This window comes from Hippoglossus stenolepis, chromosome 19 (assembly GCF_022539355.2).
Source record: "Hippoglossus stenolepis isolate QCI-W04-F060 chromosome 19, HSTE1.2, whole genome shotgun sequence".
Classification (NCBI taxonomy): domain Eukaryota; kingdom Metazoa; phylum Chordata; class Actinopteri; order Pleuronectiformes; family Pleuronectidae; genus Hippoglossus; species Hippoglossus stenolepis.
The window spans coordinates 17,133,579-17,158,529 of record NC_061501.1 but is presented as its reverse complement, the minus strand read 5'-3'; the positions used below and the strand labels follow the sequence as shown (position 1 = coordinate 17,158,529).

The following is a 24,951-nucleotide window of genomic DNA, read 5'->3' as shown; positions in this document are numbered from 1 at the left end:
GCCATTCATGATGGAGCACCAATTGACCTTTAAAGAATAAAATAAGCACGCGTACAGTACATAATAGCATCTTTATTACACTGAAATATAAAAGTATATATATTTATCACTATCTTGGAGAAACAGGACCAAGTCAAGAAAACAACTTGTGGCCTCAGTTGTAGCAGTTTTCTCGTTGTCGTACGACAGAAAGAAAGAAAGAAAGAAAGAAAGAAAGAAAGAAAGAAAGAAAGATTTGGAGTTAAGCAGGAAGGCCACAGTGACGGGTTGCCATAGACTCTGTGCACGTACATATATGAACGGGAGGCAAACACTCGTACACATACATGTTACCACACACACACGTTTCCATCTTCCTTTTACCTGTGAGGACTTTTCACCACATTCCTGAAACACTGATCTTAACTTTAATCTTCAGGTGGCTCCAGGTCGGAGTTGTGGGACGAGATGTGATCGGCTCAGATGTTTTTATAATAGAAAAGTGCAAAAGCAACAAAGAAAAAAGGATTTATAATAATGTTTTTGGTCCAGGTGAGTTGAAAAACAAAGATCAGCATGTTCATGTAGTGACATGTGCTTTTCTTGAATCTAAATTTGAAGCCTGGGCTCAGTCAGGTAATAAAACCTTGTTCTCTGCTTTTCTTTTATTCGTAAAAAGTACATATAAAGTATATTTTTAAGTATAAAAGTAACGGTTTGAGGATTTACACGGTGAAATGCACAGGACAATTTCTTGTAATCTCTATAAACAGATTTGGTTCACGTGAATTTACAGAATCTGAGGGTGACGGAGAAGATTCTGTGGCTGGAAGCGTCTGGTTTTTCTTGTCCTCAAAACGTAGGGATGTTAATTTGTTTCCTGACAAACTTTCTCATCTCAATTCCCGAGATTCTTTTTAGCCGTCAATAAATAAAGTCGTCCGAAAAGAAGTAAGTCACGGGAAAAAGTTGGCTTCGCCGTAAAACCTCAAACTGACATTTTCATACACGTCGTCGGCTGTTGTCACGTTTGGACAGAATCAAGCTGTTTCCTTCATTTTCCAGACATTAAAGTGGAATCAGTTCTCTCATCTCACTGTGCTTCGAGAAAGTACAAAAGTTTTTTCCCCCCAGAATGACAAAACTACTCATTTAAATAGCACCTACAGCGTCAGTACTTGTCATGTTGGTTAGATTTGATTCATGCTTGTAGTTTATAACTCAATGTGTATTATGACACTAAGGGGGAAGAGAAATAACGCCCGTGTTGTCAATGTGCGATGCTTCACAGTGACCTGCCTGCAGTGTACAACAGAAGCATCAAACACACGGTGTGCAGAAAGTGTTTGTGTTTAATACTGATGCTAAACGATGTGCTTCAATTTGGGATTTACCCTGAATCAGAAAACGTTATCCAGGCTGTTGAGGTCACATGACGTCACCTGGCAGGTCTAACACCTCTGTCCTCACACGGGTTGGAAAACAAAAGAGAGACACACACACACGCGAGGCAAAGGCCACAGAGTGGAGACAGGACGGCTCAGAGGTCGTCTGCACCTCCGGGCTCCGGATGTCCAGTCCCGACTTTCCTTCGCGCTCAGAAAACAAAAAGTACCGGCGAGGTTGCCACGACAACCGCAGCTCTGTTGCATCAACCGTGACCGTGGCGACGCACGGTGACGGGCCGCGGTCCGTCAGTCAGTACCGGTGGCACAGCAAGCTCTGGACGAGGACAACGGTAAACCGAACAGAGAAGCCTTTTTAAAAAAAATAAAAATAAAAGACGTAAACGCAGGATAAGGCGTGTGGAGGAGGGAGGTGGCTGATTCCATGGTGCTGATTGGTTTGCTGATGGTGATCGTGATGATCGTTTGGCACAAACGTTTCCTCGGCCAAAGTGTCTCGACCAACAGTGAAAAATCTTTAGAAACACGTGGCCTCCGATGTGGTGATCAGATCAGAGGGATGCTTCGGTCGTTATTTCATCAGGTTCTTCTTTATGTGCTCTACTTCCATCTGTGAAACACACAAACAAACAGGCAGTTTAGCATTGTGTTCTGTATTTGTGTGTGTTTGTTCAACAGAGCCCTTTGGAGTTGTCTTGTCAACAAAAGTTATCTATAAATTATAATTTAAAACACATGACGTGGATCCTTTAGATCGAACTCATTGCGTTTCCTTCCTGATAAAACTAATTTATAAAGAATCTTTCAATCCTGCTCAGTTCGATTCTTCTTCCCTGCTTTTGTTGGTGCGTTATCGCCACCTGCAGATCAGTGGAGGAGTGAGAAACGGGGGTGTATCATCATCTCGTGCACGTGCAAGCCCGACGTGCACGAGATCAACAGAACTGCTCCGTAGTGCTGCCACAGGCCAAAAGCTCCACAGGGTGTTTTTATTTTAATCCAGTTAACATCTGGAGTTAAATGTATGGATAACAGAACAGTGCAAACAAATATATATGTGTAAAACATAAATTATAATAATATCAATCTATTTAAGTTTATTGGCAAGAAAATTTGTTTAATGTTTGTGTGTTGAACTGAAATATAAGAAATGAACCTGATAAACTCTCTTTTATGAGTCTCACCTGTAAACTGAGACGAATCTTCTTCTCCTCGTCCAGCGCACTGGACAACTGCTTCATCTCCTGCCTGACACACACACACACACACACACATCATCATCAACCTGACATGTGACTACACACGTTTGCTCTCACTGTTCAGTAACGACGCACACACTCACCTGTGCTGGCTCTTCAGCAGTTCTACGGAGGTCCTCAGGTCTCTCAGCTGATTCCTGAGCTCCTCCACCGTCAGGGGGGTCAGGGGCGAGTGCCGGAGCTCGGGGGAGGGGCTCAGTCCCGAGGAGGAAGACGGGGAGATGGGGCGGAGGGCGGTGTTCGGCGGGGTCAGGACAGAGGGCTTGGCGGGCAGTGGTGCTTTACCGTCAGGGGCCTGTTCAAAAACAGGAAGAGCTTCATTAACCTGCTGGTTCTGCTGGAGTTTAATGTGTTTGAACAACTTCTAGTAAATGTGGGAATCTGAACGACTGCAAACAGTGAAACATACACGACTTTGCAGTGAGATTATTTTGTCAACGAGCTCAAGAACAAACTTTCAGAGTAAACTTCTAAGACAACGTGGACGAAAAATCCTTAAAGTGCTGAAAACAATAGAAGATTTAAACGTAAACAAGGAGAAAAACTTTACTAAACTTCACAGCTACGACTGGAAAATGTGGTGAGATTGATTTGCCAGCACTTTTTTAAAGACGTTTCATTTGATACTAAAAAAGAAAATAACTGCATTTCTTATACAATATCCACTAAACTCTTTTTAGTAGTTAAAAGTTTAAAGATTCTGTTCAATGTGCGGGACCAGACAATCAGCAGCGTGGCGCCCTCTGCTGGATGAAACAAATAGTGCAACAGTGTTGAGTGGTCGTACAGGGATGGGGGGAATTCCTTTTCTCAGGGAAACGTCCACAGATCGGACAGGAACAGCCCCCGGCTCGTCCTTCCCTCTCTCCTTCTCCTTCCTGTCCTCCACTGCCGGGGGGTCCAGGTCGATACTGGACAGAGAGGACTGAGCGAGACGGAGAGACACGAGTTATTCAAACTCCCATCATGACCAGGGTTATTCATCTATGACCATCTATTCACTAGATTAACAATGACAGCTACTTAAATAACTAAAGCTGTAGTGTACTTTTTGTTTCAATGACAAATATTTAAAATCAGCTGCAAAGATGCTCCATGTGAGGAGGCACTCACAGCTGAGATGATCTGTGAGCGAGGCCGGCGGTCCGTCACTCTCGGCCGCGTCACCGTGGGATGACTCAGTTTCTCCGCAGCTGGAAGCACGGCGTCCAGGTCCGCATCTGCACAAACACACATCACCGAAACACACACGTCTCAGTAGGTGACACACACACACACACACACGTGAAGACAGAGCCCTCTGACTGTTATCCAGGCACCGTGTCCTGATCTCATTGGTCGATGCTCCTGTCAATCGCACTCACCGGTCTCATGTGACCTGTCAGGGGCAGAATCTGGTGTCGAAGCCCCGCCCTCTGACTTGGGGCTTTCACACCTGAGCAGGTAAACCATACAACAGCGTTAGACTCCAGACGCTCAGGGAAGTGCGGATGTTTTCTGTGTGTGTGTGTGTGTGTGTGTTTGTGCGAGTGTGTACTGACGCTACAGGAGGGGGTCGCTCAGGACGCCGCGGGGGTAGGGAGGCAGGGGAGGAGCTTGTCTTTGGGGGGAGGGGTTTCTTGGGAAGGTGGGATGGGAGGGAGGGCTTGGGGATGTCTCCGACCTTCGCCTCTTCACCTACACACACACAAAGTAACACAAAACACATGAAGATACGATGGAAAAACAACAGAAAACACTTTTACAAGACACATGAAACATAAACACACATATGTAGACGACGATATGCGACTCAAACACACACTCAGAACAAGGCGAGGGCGAGGAAGAGGAACAGCGATGATGGTTCGAGCTGCAGCAGCAAAAATGAACTGAATTTGACCCAAGAGGACGAAAGCAGGTCGAGCAAAGATGTTAAAGAAAAAGAAGAAGAAGAGGAACAAAGGTCTGGAGTCGCCCGAGGCTGCAGGAACAAGAGAAATGAGAGGGAGCCCGAGAGGACAAAGAGAAGCAGGACGGTGGCAGCAGTCGTGTTTATGAGGACTGTTATGAAGCTTTTTATGAGATTCAGTTTCCCATGAAGAAGAGAAATATATGAAACAAGTGAAAGAAACTCAAATTCTGGCTTTCTATGTCCAAACTGCTGATAAATAATCAATTATCTAGGAAGTTTATGGTATAATAAGAAAATAAGAGGATTTGTTTTTGCACGAGCAGGAACTCTGGTGCCAGTTTTACAAATCACAGCACCGATAACTTCCTGTTGCACACAGATTGATGTTGATGCAACTTCTTCATTTCAAACTTTGTTCCAGATCAAAATGCTGCACGTGATTTGTCTTCTGCTCTTTCACTTATTCCATTTGCACATTAAAAGCCAGTTTCGCTCGTTGTCTTTGTGCTGTGAAGGAATCCAAGAGGTTTAAAGCTGGATTAGTAATATTGGAGGTTTGTTTGTTGCCAGATGAGCAGATAAGTAGGAAACCGTGAGACGCTGCAGGTGTAAGTTGAAGCGGGTCGCAGTCGGCTGAGCGGCACCACAGGGGGCAGAACTCTACCTCGTTCCTGGTCCCTCTGCGGCAGATGTTCGGGACGCTCAGGAGGAACCTTCCTGACCTCCGGCTTTTTCTCTACAGGTCAGAGTTTGCATTGTTTTGTTTGTTACACACACAAACACATGAGAGCAGAGGAGAAGGAATGACCGGTGTTACCTGTGGTGTTTTTGGCTGAAGGTGCGCTGGGGGGCGGCGGCTTCCTTGGTCTCTGGAAACGCACACAGACGCAGAAACATCAGAACAACACGTCAGGAATCCGTCACGTCCGTGAGACTTTCCGAACCTCAGGACGTCACGGTAAACACACAGTTTCTCCAGATGCCCAAATTACCTCCTTCTCCACCTCGAGCAGCTTCACAAAGTTGTCCGGGAAGACGCCCTGCCTCCCCCCGATCTCCCCCATCCACCAGCCTGCATCCGCACACTCCTGGACAGAAGACAAATCGTGTTTCTAAACCCGCACGAATAAACCCAGCAAACCAAACGAGGCAGACACACACACACACACACACACACACACACACACACACACACACACACACACACACACACACACACACACACACACACACACACACACACACACACACACACACACACACCTTGGTGATGATGTTGACGATCTCTCCCTCTTTGATCGACAGCTCGTCTTCGTTTTGTCCATCGTACGGGAAGAGAACTTTACACTGCTCCCGCCCTGACAGCCAATCAGATCGAAGAGAGAGTCAGACAAGGACTAATGAGTAAAAGTGAAATCAAGAGGCTGGAGAGGAAGTTCTTTTTTTGGTTTTGTGGTCACAGATCTGGACAAAAGGTCATGGATCTTGAAAAATGTGGTTCCATGGAGGGATGTGCTTTTTCCAGCCGCTGCACAAATCTTTAACATTATCCTTCACACTGCGAGGACGGGGCCTGAGCTCTATTGAGTGTCGCTCTGAAACATTTATGACAAAGAGCAGTTTAAAGATCTTGGAGTTTTCCACAAGCACCTGAATGCACCAAGAAGGGACCATTTTCAAAGGTGGGCCTCGTAACACATCTGTTGTTATGTTGTTAGAATAACAAACAATACTGTGTTAGAATGAGAGGAAGTGTTTTAACTGAAAGGCAGGAAATGATCTCAAATCTGTGGCACGCTGTGCAAAACAGACACAACACCGAAGGAGGTAAAAACCAATACATACATGTACATGTGTGGGAGGGAAATATACAAACTGTTTTATATCATATCATATTATAAAATCCAACACACCTTTAGTTTTGTTGTCAGGTTCTGTCTTCATGGTTTCAGGGGCGACGCTCGCTGCTTTCCCTTCGTTGACCTGAAAGATGAACAGGTAGAAAAAAGATTTGACTTTCAGTGTGTGAGTGTGTTTGAGTGCTTGTGCAGCATAAGACGTTAAAGGAGCCGTTGTTTTTCCGGCTGGAGTGGATCCCTCCACGGTGTTTGTGGAACCGGGGTGGCTCCCACACACACACACACACACACCAACACACCAACACACACCAACACACACACACTCATTCACAGGGCCCGGTCTGTCCCGATCACACACACAGCTCTGTTCTGTTCGGGGAAGAAAAAAATAAAAAACTCCCACCCTCAGCGTCTCTCCTCTCTCTCTACACCCTTCCTCCTCCTCCTCCTCCTCCTCCCTAATGAGACCCATGTGGTGCCACAAGCACTGAGACGTCACTTCAACATCACGGAGAGGATCACATGCCGCCGACGCCTCGTTCGGCTAAATAAAGAGTTTATTGAGGCCGATGGTGATACAGCTACATTTAGCAGACAGATTAAAATGACACAGTTCTCGGCTCCAAAAAGAAAAATGTTTCCCCTGTGGATTAGTTTCTCTCAGACTACAGATACCTCACCCTAAACCGCCACAGCTGCCTACACTGTGCATCCTGTTTTACAGCTGTGTCACTGTACAACATCTCTCAACCTACAGATGCAGTAAAGTGTGAGCAGAGGCAGGAAACTCAAACAGGGCTGAAGGCTGTTTGGTGTCAGACGTTATGTCGTGTTCATCAGGAACGAATAAAAGAAAGATGAGAAAAGAGCTCTGGAGCTTTTTTTAAGTTCAGCACTTATGTCACTTGTGAGCACGATATTAAAAGAGCAGGAAACACATCATCAATCACGCTGATCTCAGACGTTACAGCATCTTTCTGGACATGTGGTTGAAGACGAGGCCTCAATATTCCGGGTTTCAGCTCCTGTCCACACTAATGCGTATATTTTGCAAAACAAACTTTCTGTTCCTCCGCGTTCGGGCGACTCTTCAACACGCAAATTGAGTTTTAAGTCACTAAAACAGAGATGTTTTTACAAAGGCCCAAAGTGCAGAAACGGAGCGATTGTGAAACAATGAGTTGACTTCGCCCAGTGTTCCTTTGTGTGACGAGCATGCACCAGAAACATCGACAACAACAGCACCTATACACCGGTCGACAGGAGAATGAGCTCTGTGGGGCGTGCTCACAAGCTAGAAAGGGTGAGACACTGGTCTTTTCTATCACGTACTGGAGGCACACCCACAGCAGGAAGGTTCTTGGTTCGAATCCCAGCTTAACCAGGGCTTTCTGTGTGGGGTTTGCATGTTCTCCCCGTGTCTGTGTGGGGTTTTCTCTGAGTTCTCCGGCTTCCTCCCACACTCTAAATACATGCAGATTGAGCGTGGACAGTTGTTTTTGTGTCTATAATTCAGCCCTAAGATACACTGACGACTTGTCCTTGGGAATTTCAGTCAACTGGTCCAAGATCATGTTACCATCTGTCAAAAGAAACCTCAAAAACTGTTGATGCATTAAGTTGTTGGGTATGTTTTGCCTTGAAAAGCAACCGTCTCACCTAAAATGAGAACACAAGCTTTTTCCTGTACACTCAGCTGGTATCAGGGCTGAATGACTCTGACTCACTTCTGCTTTTGTGAGTGTGGAAGCTCCAAGATGTTGAACACCAGCTTGAAAGTAAGTATCAGTATTAGTGTGCAAGAAATCAAAACTTAACCTGCACTTTGTGCATCTCTGCAGTGTGAAAACCACAACACGGGTGCTTGGAGCTGCAGACTGGCACGACCTTGCAGTTCAGTTACAAAGGTGACGTGGCTTCCCGTGACTCAGCGTCCCCAGCGTCCCGGAAGGAGACAGTCACCTCCTCCAGAGCCTCGTTAGGGAGCAGGGAGACTCGTCTCACCATAAAGCAACATAACAGCCTCTCGCTCAGCAGGACAGGCTGACCAACATCCTTCAGAACACACACACACACACACACACACACACACACACACACACACACACACACACACACACACACACACACACACACACACACACACACACACACACACACACACACACACACACACACACACACACACACACACACACACACACACACACACACCTGCAGGTCTATGTCACCCAAGTAATTTATTTCATCTTCATTCTCTCTCTTCTTCAGTAATCAGCATTTCATGGGTTCTGCCTTAGTTTCATTTGGCTTCTCAGAAAGTCAGGTATTGAATTTACAGTTACATCGTTCAGAGGCAGGTTTTTGTAAAGGTTTCTATTAAATAATGGACAATTAAAGATGATTAGATGAATAGTTTTATATCTCTTGATGGTGCAAATGTGCTTATAAAAAGCTGTGCCGAGAGAACTTTTGCGATCTTTAATGTTGCTTTCAAACCTCTAAGCATTTGGGTGAATTGACCCTTTAAAAAGACAGATAATAGAAAAGTTCCCAGGATCAAACCAACAGTATCTGCACGGCCAGAGAAACGTTTGTGCCAAAATAGTGTAATGTTGTCATTGGGACATAATCTCTGACACAATATATTGACCATCAACAGGCACAAAACTCTTCATACAAATACATTTTGTAATTTAAATAAGAAATCTAACCAAGAACGTGTGTGTCCACAAGTGAAAACTCCTTGAACTTCACTATCAGACACGTATTGTTTTCTAAGCAGCGTTTCAACGACCAACAGACACAGAACTCTTGTTTCTACATTCACTTTCTCGTCCAAATAAAAAACACGGACTTGATCCACCACATCCTCTCCACAACCTGAATGTCACCTCTCTGTCGCCCGTTCAGCAGCCGAACCACAACATTCAAACCAAGAAGGCAGCGAGAGACACAAGGATACAAATATATAACAATGCACAAAACAAAAAAACAGAATAAGAATAAAGACAGAAGGAAGAAGAGAATGTGAGAAAACTAGACCCTACCTTCCTCTCCTCTGGTTTCAGTCAGACAGACCGAGCTACATCAGCACAGGCGGCTGGAGACTGTGTGTGTGTGTGTGTGTGTGTGTGTGCGAGTATGTAAACGTCAGTGAAAAACTGTATCACCTCCCTTCTCTCTCTCTCTCTCTCCCCTCCCTCTCGCTCTCTCTCTGTCTGGCCTGTGGAGCTCTCACTTCTGCTTTGCCTGTCTAATCCCTGCAGGATATGTGTGGTTGTGTGTGTGTGTGTGTGTGTGTGTGTGAACGCAGACTACTTCCTGTGCTGTAAAACTGAAACAGAGGAAGGGGAGGAGCCAAGGCTGGGACTTCCTTCCCTCATTACTGACTCAACAGGAAAATATTATCAAAAAATCTATTAGAAAACAATTTCTGTGTGAACAAACTTTAGTTCACACCCATTGTTTGGACATTTAAACATTATAAGGAAATTCTGGAGATTAACATCTGGTTTTAAGGTTCTGGTTGAGATTAGATTTAGGTTAAAGTACAAAATAAACATCTGACGAAAACAATGACTTCTTCCGGGGATGAAAGAAAAGAACAGGTTCACAGACATCACGTCCTTCAGAGCGGCAGAGTGTGAACACAACGACACTGACGGACATCTTGGCAACAAAAGAAGATGCAGTTTCTGGAAAACCCAGATAAGATTTCTGCCACCTTGACTCAGCCTCTGATAAGCAGAAGAATATTGGATGTCATGCTTTTCCAAGAGAACGACAAGCGATCAGATACCCAACGATTAGACCAACAACGCCGAGTTTGCAAGTACGTGGTCGGACTGAAGAAAAGCGTCAATCTCAGCGTCATTAAAGAAGGAAACATGCAGCCAAAGTGTTCAAGGACAAAAGCTCTGGGATAATGTTGACGCTCTTCGGGGGAGTTTCTGCAGAAAAGGCAGCTTTTATCAGACAACAAGGCAAAAAACCTGAAACCTCCTTCAGAAGCAGAATTCCTGAAGGAGCCGTGTTATCGCTACAGAGCTGCTAAACCCGGACAAAGTGAGTTGTCAAGTTTTGTCTCTGTGGCCTGAGATGAAACAACAGACACAGCAAAACCGACTTTTGCCTTTTTTTATACATGGGATTATTGCTGAGTTTGAGCCTTTGGCCCCATTTGAGCAAGTTGTTTTGGCTGAAACCAGCTGTGAGTAGCATCATCATCGTCATCACTACCATCTGACATCAGCCGCCTTGCCAAAGAGAAGCGGTTTCAGCCGTCGCATCAGAGAGACGAAAGTCCTCAAGGTCATAGATACGTCTTTATGTTTGTGACTCACCTTGTCGCCCTCCGAGTCGATTTCCATGGAGCGAGGTCTGAGCTTGATGGGCTGGTCTTTGAAGATGTCACCGAAACCAAACCCTCGGACCTAAAGAGGGGGATTAAAGATCAACTCATGACTCACTCGTTGATTTTTAAAGCTTAAAAATGCAGCTCTGAAAACTTCTGAGCTCGATTCTCCGTGGAGAGATTTAAGATTTAAGAGCTAAGACACGTAGCATCAGTCAGTGACGTCTGCTCTGCTCACGGCTGATTTACCTTCTTTGGCACGATTTCTCCCGACCCTGTTTCCGACCGACTGTCTCCTCCGTCACTTTCACTGCCTGGACTGTCTTTACCTAAACACACACACACAATCACGCACAACAACACAACACAACACATATCAGCTTTTTACATCACTCCTCTAAACGTAGATTTAAAACAATAACCATTTTGCTACTCGATGTCTTTTCCCGTGATCTGATTGGCTGAGACTCACTCGAGCGACTGCTGCGGAGCTCCTCCTGCGAGGTGGCCGTGTCTGTGTCAGACTCCGCCACGACCACTCTGGTGAAATTGGAGGGAAACATCCCAGTCTTGCCATGAAGAAGCCCCTCCCACCAGCCCTCCTCCACCTGAACACACACACACACACACACATGAGAAGCAGATTCAGATGGTGATGTTCAGGTTTAATGTTCGTTTACTGTAAAGTGTGAAAATGAAGCCCCACAATTGTAGGAAAGTTTTCAAAAACAGCTATTTTTTTATCGTAAGAGCATTTTTTCTTTCAACATATTGTACCAATACTCTCCCTGTAATGAAAAACATACAAAAAATCTCGTATTTATTCCATATGAGGCTGTTATCGTCACTTTCAATCTCAACCTTCAGGCCAACATTAACGAAAAAGTCCTTGAAATGTTGTTAAAATAACAACTGGACAACCTGATCTCCTGAAACACATTTTATCTGATGGGACTAACAGCTGCAGAACATGTGCTGACAAACTGTTTCTTCTGGTTTTAAAAACAGAACAGAACGTAGATCAAACACAAACAGTTCATCGCAGGGATGCAACCACAACTTTAACACGAATACATGTAAAGGGAGGGTTGAGAAATAAGATAAGAAAAAACAACACATTCAATTCAATGTGCGCAAATAACCATATATAACAAAATACCGTTAAATAACTGGATTGTTTTCTCAGTGTTTCTCTTTATGAAGATGCTGGTGTCGAGTGTCTTCTGCTTTCTGGACCGTTTATTTACTGTCTGCCTTGTTTTTGTGTCATTGTGTTTTTTTGTGTAATTGTTCTTGTATATTTGTGTTTATTCTGTACTTGTGCTGCTTTAATACATGGATACCTACATTATCTGTTTCTTAAATTTAATTGTAATAAGAATTATGACCACAATATGAATATACAGCTTGTCACTGCCCTCTAGTGGACAAATTAGACACAACCATAATGCATCTCAACAAAGAAAGTATTGAATGGAGTCCAGTCTCACCTCTGTTATGATGTCAATGACGTCTCCGATTTTCAACTCCAGCTCGTCCTCATGCTGAGGCACGTAGCTGAACGCAGCTTTACACCTCCGCTTACGGATTTGCTCTCCTGCAGACGCACACACACACACACACACACACAGACACACACAGACACACAGACACACACACACACACACACACAGAACAGGAGCTCTTACAAAAACATATTTATGGTGCACATGTGACATAATTGCCTCCTATTCTTTTCTTGTGGTCTCGTGGCCACTGAATTATTAAAAGGCCTCATGGCTGAGGACGCTGACCCTTGACCTTTTCAACCAGGGCCCAGTGTAACCAGCGCTGACACTTAATGCCTCTCGTTGGCCTTGCAGTTGTTTGTCTTTCACCCATTAGTCCGTTCATTAGTCTGCACATTAGCCTTGACTCATTCCACACCAGCTGGGCCCTCGTGCCGTGCACTGCCTCGTTTGTCCACAAGGGGTCGTCTGACTTTATGTTAGATTTCAAGGACCCATGTTTCAGTCACAGGAACAAACTGAGACTCTTTTAGGAACTAATTTGAACACATGATTTAAAAAAGGGAACAATAAAAGCATAATAAATAAAGTATGTGGTCATTTTGCATCTCTGTAGTTGTTAAGCATCTTTTGTATTCACTTAATGTCTTTCAGTGGTCGTTTTGCATCTTTTCATACTTGTTTTGTGTCTTTGTGTTGACATATTAAGTCCCTTTGTGGACATGTTGTGTCTCTTTGGGTTATTAAGCCTCTTTTGTGTCTTTTTGTGGACATTTTGTGTCTCTTTGTTGTCATTTAGCATCTATTTATAGTTGTTTTGCATTTTTTTCTAGTTGTCTTGTGATCTTCATTTGACTGCTCGTCAGCAGTCACTTACCCCACGCCTCCCCTCTGACCCCACCCCTGAGGACGTGTGTGTATAGTACGTGTGTAGTATGTAATACATGTATATGTAACCATGTTTGCAGTAGAAAGGTGAGGAATGCTTGACCCAAATCCCTCCTGACACTAATAGGATCAATGTTTGAGCCTGACGACTTAAAGCTGCCTAACGACCGCTGTGTATGAACGTACGTGTCCGGGTGTAAGAGCTGCGTTTACCTTTCCTGCCCGGCCGCACGCCGGGGTCGGACACGGGGCTGGCCCGGCCATTCGCCAGGTCAGACCTGATCATGCTTGCTTGTCCTCCATCCCTCTTCCCCTCTTTCTTAATCTCCTGCAGAGAGAGGCGGACGAGAGGATTAGATGAGGAGGAAGAGGAGGGGAGGAAGGACGGTGGGAGAGATGGTAGGAGAGGTAAAGAAATACAGGTTACAGAAACAGAACAGGGGAATTAGAAATGAGAAAGTGATTTTTTTTGATGATCACACTGACGACGATGATTCATTTACCAGCAGGAAGTAGAAACTCGTGCAACATCTCAATGCAGCCTGTTACTGATCTAATTAAACACATGTGACTGATCCACATGAAACTGATTCTTTTGACGATGTCAAATTACAAACACAGTCACATCAATATCTGGTTTCATAGAAACAAACGTCAGTTACAGTGAAGTTTTAAGACTTTATTTCTTTCTCTTTTTTAGGTTTTGGTCAAATCTTAATCTTAAAGTATTATAGGCCTTTAAAGTTTTATTTAGAATTCAAACATTCATTAAAACGAAAAGTTCATATTCGAACTGTAATGACCTTTATGATTTAAAAAAATTTATTCGAGAGGTGCCGTCTGCAGTAGTTTGTCTCCTGATCCAACAGAGAGCGATGGCTTTCAGCTTGACCTATCAATGTTATTTACGATAATCAGTTCTGCCAAAATACTATAAACAACAATATCAGTACGTTTGATCAGTATGTGTTTATGCTGCGGTGGAGCGCCATGACGTCAGGTGACCCTCTGTGTTCACCTGCAGACGTCCAGCGAGGAGCTCATAAACACTGTGCTGACACAAAACCCACAAACTGCTGCTGTGACCACAACTCTCGTTTCCGCTCACCCACGCTCCGTCCCCATGACTTTCACTTGCATAGTTAAGAATCACAAGACGACAGCATGACAAACTGATCAAGAGGAGGAGAGAGAGAGAGAGCGGCAGGCGGACAAACACACCGAGCGACAGGGCAATCCACAAACAGACAACAAACACGGGGAGACGCACACACATGAAAACACAAACACACACACACATTCGCAGTAAAACTAGACAGGACGGTTCACATCTATCCACCACATTCATCATGACATTGTTTCATAAGCTCTGGCCTGTGGCGAACGCAGCTCAGTGAGGCAGACAGGCCTGGGTACACTGACTCACAGAGTCTAACCCCTCACACACACACACACACACACACACACACACACACACACACACACACACACACACACACACACACACACACACACACACAGCCACACCCACTGGCTGTGATCGGGATGGTGTGGCGTGAAAGCCTTAATGAACCACAGAGATCCAAAAATATCAAAGAGAAGAGACGTCTCCCGGACGACAGCCGAAGCTCATTTGAGGCTAAAGATTTGTTTTAGGAACGTGATGCTGGAGTTACAGCGATTTTTATATAAACCAACGTAGAGAGGAGCCTTCACATTCCAAGGAGTGGAGGAGCCAATTAAAATCTGACGTGGGGTGTGTGCACTCCTCTGCCGACAGGAAGTGGCAGATTAAAAAGTGAAGGCGGAACAGAGACGTCCTGAAACATTTGAAGACTTTCTTTGGCTTCAATGGCGAGAAACCGCTTAAAAACAACGTGACACATGTTGGTTGAAGCGTTAAAGAGGATGTTGACTGGAACCACAGACACTAAACACATTTTGTTTACAGCGTCCATGTTTTTCCCACATTCTGACTTTAATTTGATCTGGTGTTTTATTTGGATCTGCACCAAATTGCACATTTTTTTTCAGTGGGGCATGGACAGTGTCAGCTGCAGGAGGGAGAGATGGGGGGTTGTGGTTCGGGGAATGTTGCCAGGGATTGACTCTCTCTCTCCCCTTATCAGCAGTGCTGGGGCCACACAGAGACTCTCCGGTCAGACCGGACGATGGATTGAAGACCTGGAACAACAGCCAACGTGGTTTCGAGACAGTCTGTGTAAAGTCCAGTCAATAAAAAAGTTTGTGTGGAAACTCAAGTGTCCAGGTGTCTGCCACTGGTTGCATAATCGTAATCTTGTTGACAAACATACAAACACACTAGTGCATTTGATGTTCACCTTATTGACGTTTTTAAGAAAAAAATAAGAGCCGCACAGTAACTTTCACACGTGCCGGTAACTCAGCTCCGCCTGGTGAACCAAACAGGCAGACACTATTAACCTGCTCACATACCCTGGACCAATCAGCAGCGTGCATCGTGGCCTCGCTATAATACAAACCAACCAACAAACAAATATAACTTAAAAAGCCATCGTACATCTCACTATCAGCTGGTGTAAAGTCCGTTGGACGAGTGAATAAAGTTGCACAACAAAGACGCCGTTTAAGAGGGTTAATAATTCTTGCAACACTTTTCCTTCGCGTTTCACAAGTTTCCTTTTTATAAGCTCGCTGCGTTTCCTTCTGCTTCCTCTTTCTGAATGTCTCCGAGTTCCAGTTTTATTTTGTGTCGTTTCTACGAAGGTTAATGTGTCGCACACTGTGGGTGTCTGCTGCTACAGAGCCTTGTTTCACATTATCTGTGACTGGGCGAGAGAGAAGGTCAGAGGTTCGGCGAGAGGAGCCGCACAACCCAGTGTTTAGCATTAGAGCCGCGCAGTGTAAACTACATTCTTCGCTGTCAGGCTTGTACACATGACGCAGACAAACACACACACACACACTCCACACAGTGTTGTGTACATAATGCAGGTGTTTCCTGTTCACATGTGATGAATCGCCTCGTCTTCCTCCCCTCGATTCAGCTGCGTTTCCTTTAACTCTGAGTTACCTCCGTATCCCCACAGGAGGAATTGCAGTGGAGCGTGAATGCAGTCCAAGTCGTAACAAAGGCCTCGGCTGCAGGAACGGTGCAGTGAAACCACACAATCATTAGTGTCTGGTTCCAAACTCCCACGTCTTAATTATTTAAACAGGCGACCTTCGTGGATAACAGATGGATTTTTATATTTTCTTAGGAATTTATGTTTAAAAAGGCCAAACAGCTCGTAAACACCACGTCTAACTCATTAAAAAGGAGGCTGGAGGCTGACAAGGGCTCGCTGTGGTTTATTTTGCAGATCGGTGTGTGAAGGGTTACAGTTTCCATGTGTCATTGCATGAAGGCTCATTTATGCTGCCATCACGTACCGCAAGAAATATACGCCCGAGAGTTTCTGACACCAACAAACACGAGGACCGCTGGAGGAGGTTGTGATAACGTAACGTAATTTCGACACCAGGGGTTTCTTACCAACTCTCCTCATCAAAAAGTTACAGCAATGTTTATGGTGATGTTACTTTTGGCAACATGTGTGATTTCTGCTTTCGGAAGACGTGCACAAATATAGGTAGAAGGTTCAAGCCATTTCCGTGTATGATTCTAATGGCATAAATTACCCTGTGTGTGTGTGTGTATGTGTTTATTTGCTCTAAATGACGTACATATATTCTATATATCGCCGCTCGAGCCAGCTCTTCTGCACTGTGGCTGCAGAATCAATGTCTGTTTTCCTGGTTTTACATTGACACTGCATTAGCCTACTTAACAAATGGCAGATGTCAGGGAAAGGTGACCCCAGTGGACAGAGAAGGTGTATTGATGCACTCACAGAGAATTAGCTGCACTTCTCCTCCGCCCGACACAGCAATTCACCCCAATTCAGCTCATGGTCTTTTGTTTACAGACTAAAACATATAGATTATGAAAACATGAGCCCACAGACTCCTTAGAGGCTCCGTACCCCTCCCGTAGAGCAGTGGATCCAAAGCTAGGGGTTGCGACCCCTTGGGGGCGTCGTGAGGTGATTTCCAGAAATATAATGAAATTAAAAATCATTTAGAAATAGCATATTTGAACTAAAAGATATTGATCTTTTAGTTCAAATCATAGAGTTTCCATAAATGGCCTTTGCAGCTCCACAAAAAACGAAGCCAAAATATCCTGGATATGGGGGCCACCATCTTGTTCTGCATTTGGAGCCAGAACTCCATAAAATGACAGGAAGCATCTTTGAGAAAAATGTGACTTTTTAGTTTGGCCCATGTCCCCTTTATTAACATGGTGGAGACGGGATTTATGAAATACACTGCAGCCAACCCACAGGTTCGTGATGGAGACGCTTTGGCTTCACTTTTGGGGACATGTCCTTCACCTCATATTCAGTCTGTGGTAAACACGTATGAGACTATCGTAAATGCACATTTGCAACGGTAATAACCTGCTTGGCGGAGTTAACTATGAAAAAGATGGAGAGTGGGAGTAGCATCTCTCTGAGTGAATATCTAGTCTTGTAAATGCAACAATGTGTGAAGCTCTTGGCAAGAAATCATTTTCCACAGCAGAGAAAACTCAGATCATAAATCAGGGGTCATCCATTTGTACAATAAAATACTGAAGTTACACAAACAAATGTAAAATAGTCAACTTCAGCGTAAAGTTCAGCTAAATTTAACTGTTCAGACCCAAAAAAAAACAACCAGCGGCAAACTCAGCTGCTCTGTTGCAGCGTGACGATGTCGACCCTGACGACCAGAGCATTCAATGTCAAATCAGAGCATGTGAAGCTGATTTGCAATACCTGCTTGTCTAATTGTCAGACGTCAGATGACTGCAGCAGCTCAAATAAACAGGATGTCCTCCACCTCGGCATGAACACTGGCCTGTGGGGACGTTCGTGAAGAATTCAGAACGGCTTATGTCTGAATGTAAAAGGACGATATCGTCTAGAGTTGTACTAAATTTGGGGGAAACAGTAATAGATAATGTCTGGTTGTATTTCTACCATTAACACTTTCTAGACAGAATGTGAAAGATATGTAAAATGCTTGTGTGGCGTCTTAAATTTAGCTGAACACTTCCCTTGTGACTCGTTTGGATTTTTAGGCAGCGCCTGCAAATAAAGATGGATGACGCATCTTCACCTCCGCAAAAAAAGGGGAAGCCAAACTATCCCTGATGCAGGTTCTGCCATCTTCCAACTGGTGATGTAGTTCAGAGTCTGTGCAGAGGCATCGAATGACGAATTAAAACAAAGTTACCAGAAACAAGATCAAATCTACCTGGAAAACATTTATTTGACGTGTTCTTTGACTTTTTAGTTTCGTCCATGTCCCATCTGCGAACACAGAAGGAGTTTATGACCTGTCCTGCAGCCGGGCAAAGTCTTCAGATAATAACAGATCATCGAGTTGGTAGGACGACAAAAAAATCACATGTGCAGTGGTACTGGTGCATCGTACTCTGCGTTACTCCACTTCCTGTTATTTTAAATCACATCAGGATGTTCAGAAACTTTCACAAAGTTTTTTTTACCCTTTATTGAAAATGGTAAATCATTGACCTCCAGCCAAACAGTCAGCCCCCACTGAAGGGGGCCGCCTGCATACCATCACTTCCTGTCGCTTTTTAACTTGTCCGCAACCCCCGCCAACAACACACACACACACACACACACACACACACACACACACACACACACACACACACACACACACACACACACACACACACACACACACACTCACACACACACAGCAGAATTGCAAAGCTCAGTGTCACTGATTCCCATAACTGCAGTCTTGTGACAGACCAGTCTGGTATTAGTGCAATACTCAGCCTCCCTCTGTTTCTCCCCCACACACACACACACACACACACACACACACACACACACACACACACACACACACACACACACACACACACACACACACACACACACACACACACTATCAGAGCACCATTGTCCGGCTCACTGACAGTGAATGAGAGCTGTGACATTCAGTCAGCACAAGTGAACCACCTGACAACACACACGCTCCTGTTGCCCTGTGTAGATGTGAATCCGGCTCTCTGACCTCGGCCCCGGTAGCGTGTCTCTACTTCCCCTCATCACACGGTGCTTCCCTTTTTCTCACCACCAAGAACACACTGGGTTACTACTTCAAATGTGAAGAGTGGTTTCACATCCCTGAGTCTCTTACGTGCATCCACACATATAAAAATAGCAGCATGAACATTTCAGGGATTACGTTTCTAACTTGCTGTAAAAGACGTCATGAAAGTTTGTTTGTTCATTATCATGGGAGGTTAAAATCACTTAATCTATTCTTATCTGCAGATTCAATCAATCTGCGGCGAGTTGCTGTTTTCTATTACACATCTTGAACTTATCCTGAATTCAAATCCCAACCAAAAAACTCAAGCTGCATGTTCACTCTGCTGCTCGTGGCTTTATCAAGTGTGCAAGCGACTGAGAATGTGGAGGGACAATGAGGTGAGGTGAGGGGGGGGGTTCGACTGTGATTACTCACCCTGACAAAGTTGTCCGGGAACAGCCCCCTGCGTCCGCCCAGCTCTCCCTCCCACCATCCGCCATCGTCCCGCCGTATGTTCACGATGATGTCACCCACCGTCAGGCCCAACTCGTCGTCCTGCTGAGCCTCATAGTCGAACTCCACCACGGCCTCCACTGTGCACAGAGAGACGAGAGCGTTACAACAACAGGTCAAACACTGCAGAGGTGACGATTGTGAGTATTTTATTACTTTATTCCCAAGTGGAACAGATGATTTTTTACATCTGTTCCACTGTCACACTTTACACTGTTCACTCAGGCCCACGCGACACTGCAACAGTAAAGTCCACTGGATTTAATTTCTCCTCCGTGCAGCTCGGATTCTGCTGAGTGTCTCATTTCCTCAGGATTCCAGAGAATAAAATGGCCGGCTTTCAAAAATGCAGAAATAAAGGCTGTAAAAAGCCTCGAGGGGGAATCACCTGCACTGCCGCGGCTCACACGGGAAATTCAGCAGAATGTACATTTCTGCTGCCGGAGTTCCATCAACACAACAGTAAAAACGTATTTTGTGGATTTTCCACACACAAACAGTTTTTTGGTTCAGAAAATAAAGGTATGTTCTCTTTAATACTCAATGTGTGTGTCCTTGAGGTCAAAACAATGTCCTGAATGCATTAAATTGTGAAATATCGGTGTTGAGATTGATAACTGGAGGACGTTTGGGTGCAGTGTCAGTTAATTAAAACAGACTAGAATCAGTAGAGCAAGATGGTGAAACGTAAAAAAAAAAAATGTCCTAACTCTCTATGGATTAAATACCCCGAAGTTTCATGGAAATCTTTACAGTAGTTTTTGTGTAATTCTGCTAACTAACAGACAAACAAACGAACAGACAGGTTTGAAAGCACAACATCCTTAGAGGTGATTCGAAAACAGGAACCACAGGAAATGGTTAAAATATAATTTGTTTTAAAAGAGGAAACTAATAAAAAACCAAAACGTAACTCGATGTTGTTCCACTACAGACAAGTCTGGAGTGACAATTATAACCTTATTTAAATGATGCACATTAATGAACACATGCAACATCTTTACCTCAACATCACACACTCTTACTCATTAGTGCGCGCACACACACACACACACACACACACACACACACACACACACACACACACACACACACACACACACACACACACACACACACACACACACACACACACACACACACACACACACACACACACACAAATACACACCTTGTAAACAGTTGGTGCAGCTGCAGGAACCGAAAAAATTTACTGAATGTGTAATTTCACATGTCGTTTTCTTAACGCTGACCTTAACCATGCACACACACCATCTCACTGGCCACCCAGGCCTGATCCTCGTCTAAACTGTGTGGGCAGCGGACGAGGGGATGGAGCGGAGGGGTTTCAGGGCTGGGGTAACCATGGGAACATCAGTACAAAGGGGCGGCTATGACTCAGACACACAGACGTCCTCCCCAAAACGATCCCATTCCCCACACACATGTCCGCAGGTTATCGAACATACGGCACACGTTTTCACTCAGCAGTGCAACCACACAAAGAGGAAGACCACAGTTGTGTTAAAGAGGAAGGTCAGGGCGTTACTGAGAGTTAACAGGTACATAGTGAGGAAGAGGCAAACGCAGAGGAGAGTCGTGGAGTGTGTCTGCTGCTCAGATGGGGAGGATATGATTCCCGGCGTGAGAGATGAGCAGCAGACACGACAGTGACGTGGCACTCACACATTCCTTTTTCTTCTTTTTTCTTTGCTCTCAGCTGTGACGTGTGATGCTCGTTGGGAAGTGGCAGATACTATGAGAGTGAAAGTGGTTGGTTCTTCAGGAAGGGGAAGTGCGTACAGTGAATTCATAGCTTGTTGCAGCTTTCTTGCCGACCACAGTACAGTACGTCTTAGTGGCGAAAGGAGACGGCGCACCGCAGTCCGCCCACGTCAGTCGACAACACACACACCAGTGAGGAAGATGACAGATTGTGAGAAGAGTGGGAACTGGGTCCTGACACGACAACTTTTATCTTACAAAATAAACAACGCAGAAAAGATGTGCATTCACAACGACATCTTGAAATCATTATCATTTATATATATATATATGTTTAAAAACATCAGCCTGTAGTTTTGTATATTTAAGCAGTGGTGAACAAACCGGATATTAAACCAGGTTTCTGAGCAATAATGTAACACTGGTTATTTGATGTGTTTCACTGACAGGAGGCCTTGAAAAGACAAGAGTCTGAAAACCTGCAGAAAAAACACAACTTTCACACACACCCACAGGAACTGAGAAAAGCTGAACAGCTGCACTAAGTTTAGATAAGAGGAAACTACACACACAGACACACAGACACACAAATTAAACTCCCCAGATTCGCTCTGACGTCTCATTGGTTTCCAGTGAACCTGTGTTTCGTCGTACGTTTCAGTGCTGCTGCTGCTGCTGCTGCTGCTGCTGCTGCTGCTGCTGCTGATGATGTCAGGAGCAGCTGTGTGTCTGTGTCTGTGAAACATTCACGCTGGAGCCGAGCCCACCGGGAGTCAGAGCCTCCCACTCACTGTGGATCGGATCACACACTTCAGCAAATTCTCCCACATCCAAAGGAAAAACCCGTCCGTTCTCTGCTCATCGCGCAGATACTGTGTGACAAAAGGCTTTTTTTTTTTTTACTTCTAACACTCGGCACTCCCGTTTCTCAGAACGCCTGTTGACAACGGCTCAGATTAGAATTTGTTGCATTCATCTTTTCAGTGTAGGTGGAGAGAGAAGACGAGGAGACATTCCTCTGGCAGCTTCGTCTTCCTCCCTGTCAAGACTAATGGCGAGAGAGAAACTGAGCTCTTTTAATGTGTTTCAACTGTTGAATGTGTTTGAAGTTAGCGCTTTGTTTTCAGTCTCGAGGGACCGAAGGTCACAGTGACAGATCTCCGAGACTGGTTTTCCTCTTTGAAAACTAAAGCAACAGCAGAATTAGAGAAAGTTATCGCTGCAGGTCTGATATATTTTCGTCATTTTGTACTTTATGTGCAGAAACATGCATAAATAATCAAAACCTACGAGATAAGTGCTTTACCACAAGGCTCCGAGGGCCGGTTTAATGTACAAGTACACTCAAAAGCACTTAACTGTCTTTTAACTAAAGTTTTTGCCCAAGTGCAAACGTTTCAGTCCATGTTGGACTTTCCTCAGTGCAGAATGAGCTATACTGGTTCACCAGGGCTCCTCTTACACTTGAGTAATCCATCATAATTACCCACATACCACGTACTTATAAGGTTCATTTTCATCCATCCATCCATTATCTATACCTCTAATGGTCTGGGAGGAGGCAAACTGGGCAGCTGACATAGTGGTGCACCCTGGACAAGTTGCCAGTCCATCACAGGGACAGAGACAAACAACCAGTCACTGTCACATTCACGCCTTCGCTCAATTTAGAGCCGACATGTGCATTTTCATGGGCGTGTTGATTATAGCACTGAGAGGGGAAACGTCTCTGTAGTTCAGAAACCTTTATTAACATGGTGAGTATTTAAAGCTAGGGTTGGTAATCCTGGAAAAGAGCTAGCAAGAGCTGTACACTTTTAAAAGAAGCAACCGATACATCGCACCCCCTCCCATCAGGCTCCTCATCAAAGCCACGCCCCCAACGCCTGACAACGCTCGCTAACATCTGGCTATCGTCTCTGCTTCAGCTGTGTACGTCTCTCCAGCTGAAGCCATGAACAGTGAAAGCATTTTGACTCTATTCATTGATGGTTTCAGAAACAACCCTGCCTTCCCTCACTTCTGACGGGGTCACCACAAAAACATCCATAAAGATAGATGACGGTGGCAGGCAACTGGGCGATAAACATTTGTTCTGCTTGTCGCGGCGCCCACTTGGGTTTAGCTAATACGCAGGAGTTGTTTGGAGGCTCTTATAGTTTCCATTTCACTTGCGCATATCACGAACAATTAAAATCCAGCTACCACAGTGGGGCTTTAGGGGACCACCAGAGACCTGGGGCCCTGTGGTAGCTGCCTGCTGTTCACTGCGGCCCTGCTGATTACGTGGCTGTGAGTGAGTGTTTCCCCCTGAGGGGAACGGTGCATTGTTTGTTTACATGCAGCAGAGACAGATGTGCAATAGAGAGAAGCCCATACAAGGAAAGAACATTGGGAACAAGGGCTGCAGCCAATTATGAAATGATATTTAAAAAAAGGGAATTCAACTGATCAATAAGCTGTTTAGATCTCAATTTCCGAGTGCGGAACACTGACAAGTTCCATGAGTCATTAAATAGAAAAAGGAAGTGTCGCCCTCCCGCTGCGCTGCATGGTGTCTGTGAAAATCCCCAGCAAATTCAAATATGCACCGAGTTAACGGATTACTCGAGCGTTAAACCTGCAGTCGCTTGTGTTGCAGCAGCAGCAGCAGCAGAGAAGCTGTGGGAAGCGATGGCGATGATGAGCTGGAGAATAATGTGACACACACACACACACACACACACACACACACACACACACACACACACACACACGCACACACACACACACACACATGAGGCCCGTTAGACACACACACACACACACACACAGAGTGAATGCAAACGTGTCAACATCTGCAACTCATCAATGTGATTCCGCGGCTTTTTCTGAAATCGCACCCGCACCGCTCGGGCGCGCCGCCGCCGCACACGCCCACGCACGCTCTCTAACCATGAACAATAAAGCGCAAGAAACGTGCGAAAAAAGCCACCGAAGCGCGTGCGGTCACTCGCGAGCCGCGTCAGGGGAAGGTGAGGAGGTGAGGAGAGGAGGGGACGGCTGAACCCGGCGCGCATCTGGACCGGCCGCCTCTTCCTCCCCATCCAGATGCGCAAAGGCGCCGGAGGCTATTTTGGGACGCACCGCGGTTGAGAAGCACAAAAAGCAGTCTCACCCATTTATGTCTCCCGGTGTGCGGCGGGGTGCTCCTGCAGGACGGGGGGTTCGCAGGCAGGCTCGCTGGATCCAGGTACAGAGGAGGGTTCGTGCCGGACCGAGCTCCAGCCTCCTGCTCCGCGCCACAGATCCGCTAGAGCCGCGCTGAAACGGGAGGAGCGTCAGATGAAACCATATTCCTTCCTCTTTTTTTTTTTGTCTCCGGTGACACGACGGAGAGGAGGCAGAGCGAGTGACCAGGGGAGGAGAGCGCTGATGAA

The 24,951-nt window shown here is 45.2% G+C and overlaps 1 protein-coding gene across 3 annotated transcripts; it reads right to left on the bottom strand.

The window, feature by feature from the left end:
- Nucleotides 1-52: 52 nt before the first annotated feature.
- On the bottom strand, nucleotides 53-24,951 carry sh3kbp1 (SH3-domain kinase binding protein 1). Of its 3 annotated transcripts, XM_035142197.2 has the most exons (19): nucleotides 24,690-24,951; nucleotides 19,730-19,887; nucleotides 13,364-13,478; nucleotides 12,245-12,351; nucleotides 11,227-11,362; nucleotides 11,004-11,083; nucleotides 10,744-10,833; nucleotides 6,452-6,521; nucleotides 5,802-5,896; nucleotides 5,531-5,626; nucleotides 5,356-5,407; nucleotides 5,203-5,274; nucleotides 4,186-4,321; nucleotides 4,009-4,079; nucleotides 3,758-3,864; nucleotides 3,432-3,569; nucleotides 2,728-2,939; nucleotides 2,570-2,633; nucleotides 53-1,995 (listed from the first exon to the last, which is right to left on the bottom strand). In XM_035142197.2, the coding sequence occupies exons 1-19, from the start codon at nucleotides 24,691-24,693 to the stop codon at nucleotides 1,957-1,959; spliced, it is 1,842 nt and encodes a 613-aa protein (XP_034998088.2). In that variant the 5' UTR covers nucleotides 24,694-24,951; the 3' UTR covers nucleotides 53-1,956. The 3 variants fall into 3 exon arrangements, with proteins under 3 accessions (XP_034998088.2, XP_034998089.2, XP_034998090.1); XM_035142198.2 differs by lacking the exon at nucleotides 5,203-5,274; XM_035142199.2 differs by lacking the exons at nucleotides 4,009-4,079; nucleotides 4,186-4,321; nucleotides 5,203-5,274 and having other exon boundaries at nucleotides 24,690-24,950.

Coding starts and splice junctions, on each gene's coding strand:
- sh3kbp1 (XM_035142197.2), bottom strand. Junction 6,522..10,743: donor TCGACTCGGAGGGCGACAAG/GTGAGTCACAAA, acceptor TTCATCTTTCAG/GTCAACGAAGGGAAAGCAGC. Junction 4,322..5,202: donor GCAGAGGGACCAGGAACGAG/GTAGAGTTCTGC, acceptor GTGTGTGTGTAG/GTGAAGAGGCGAAGGTCGGA.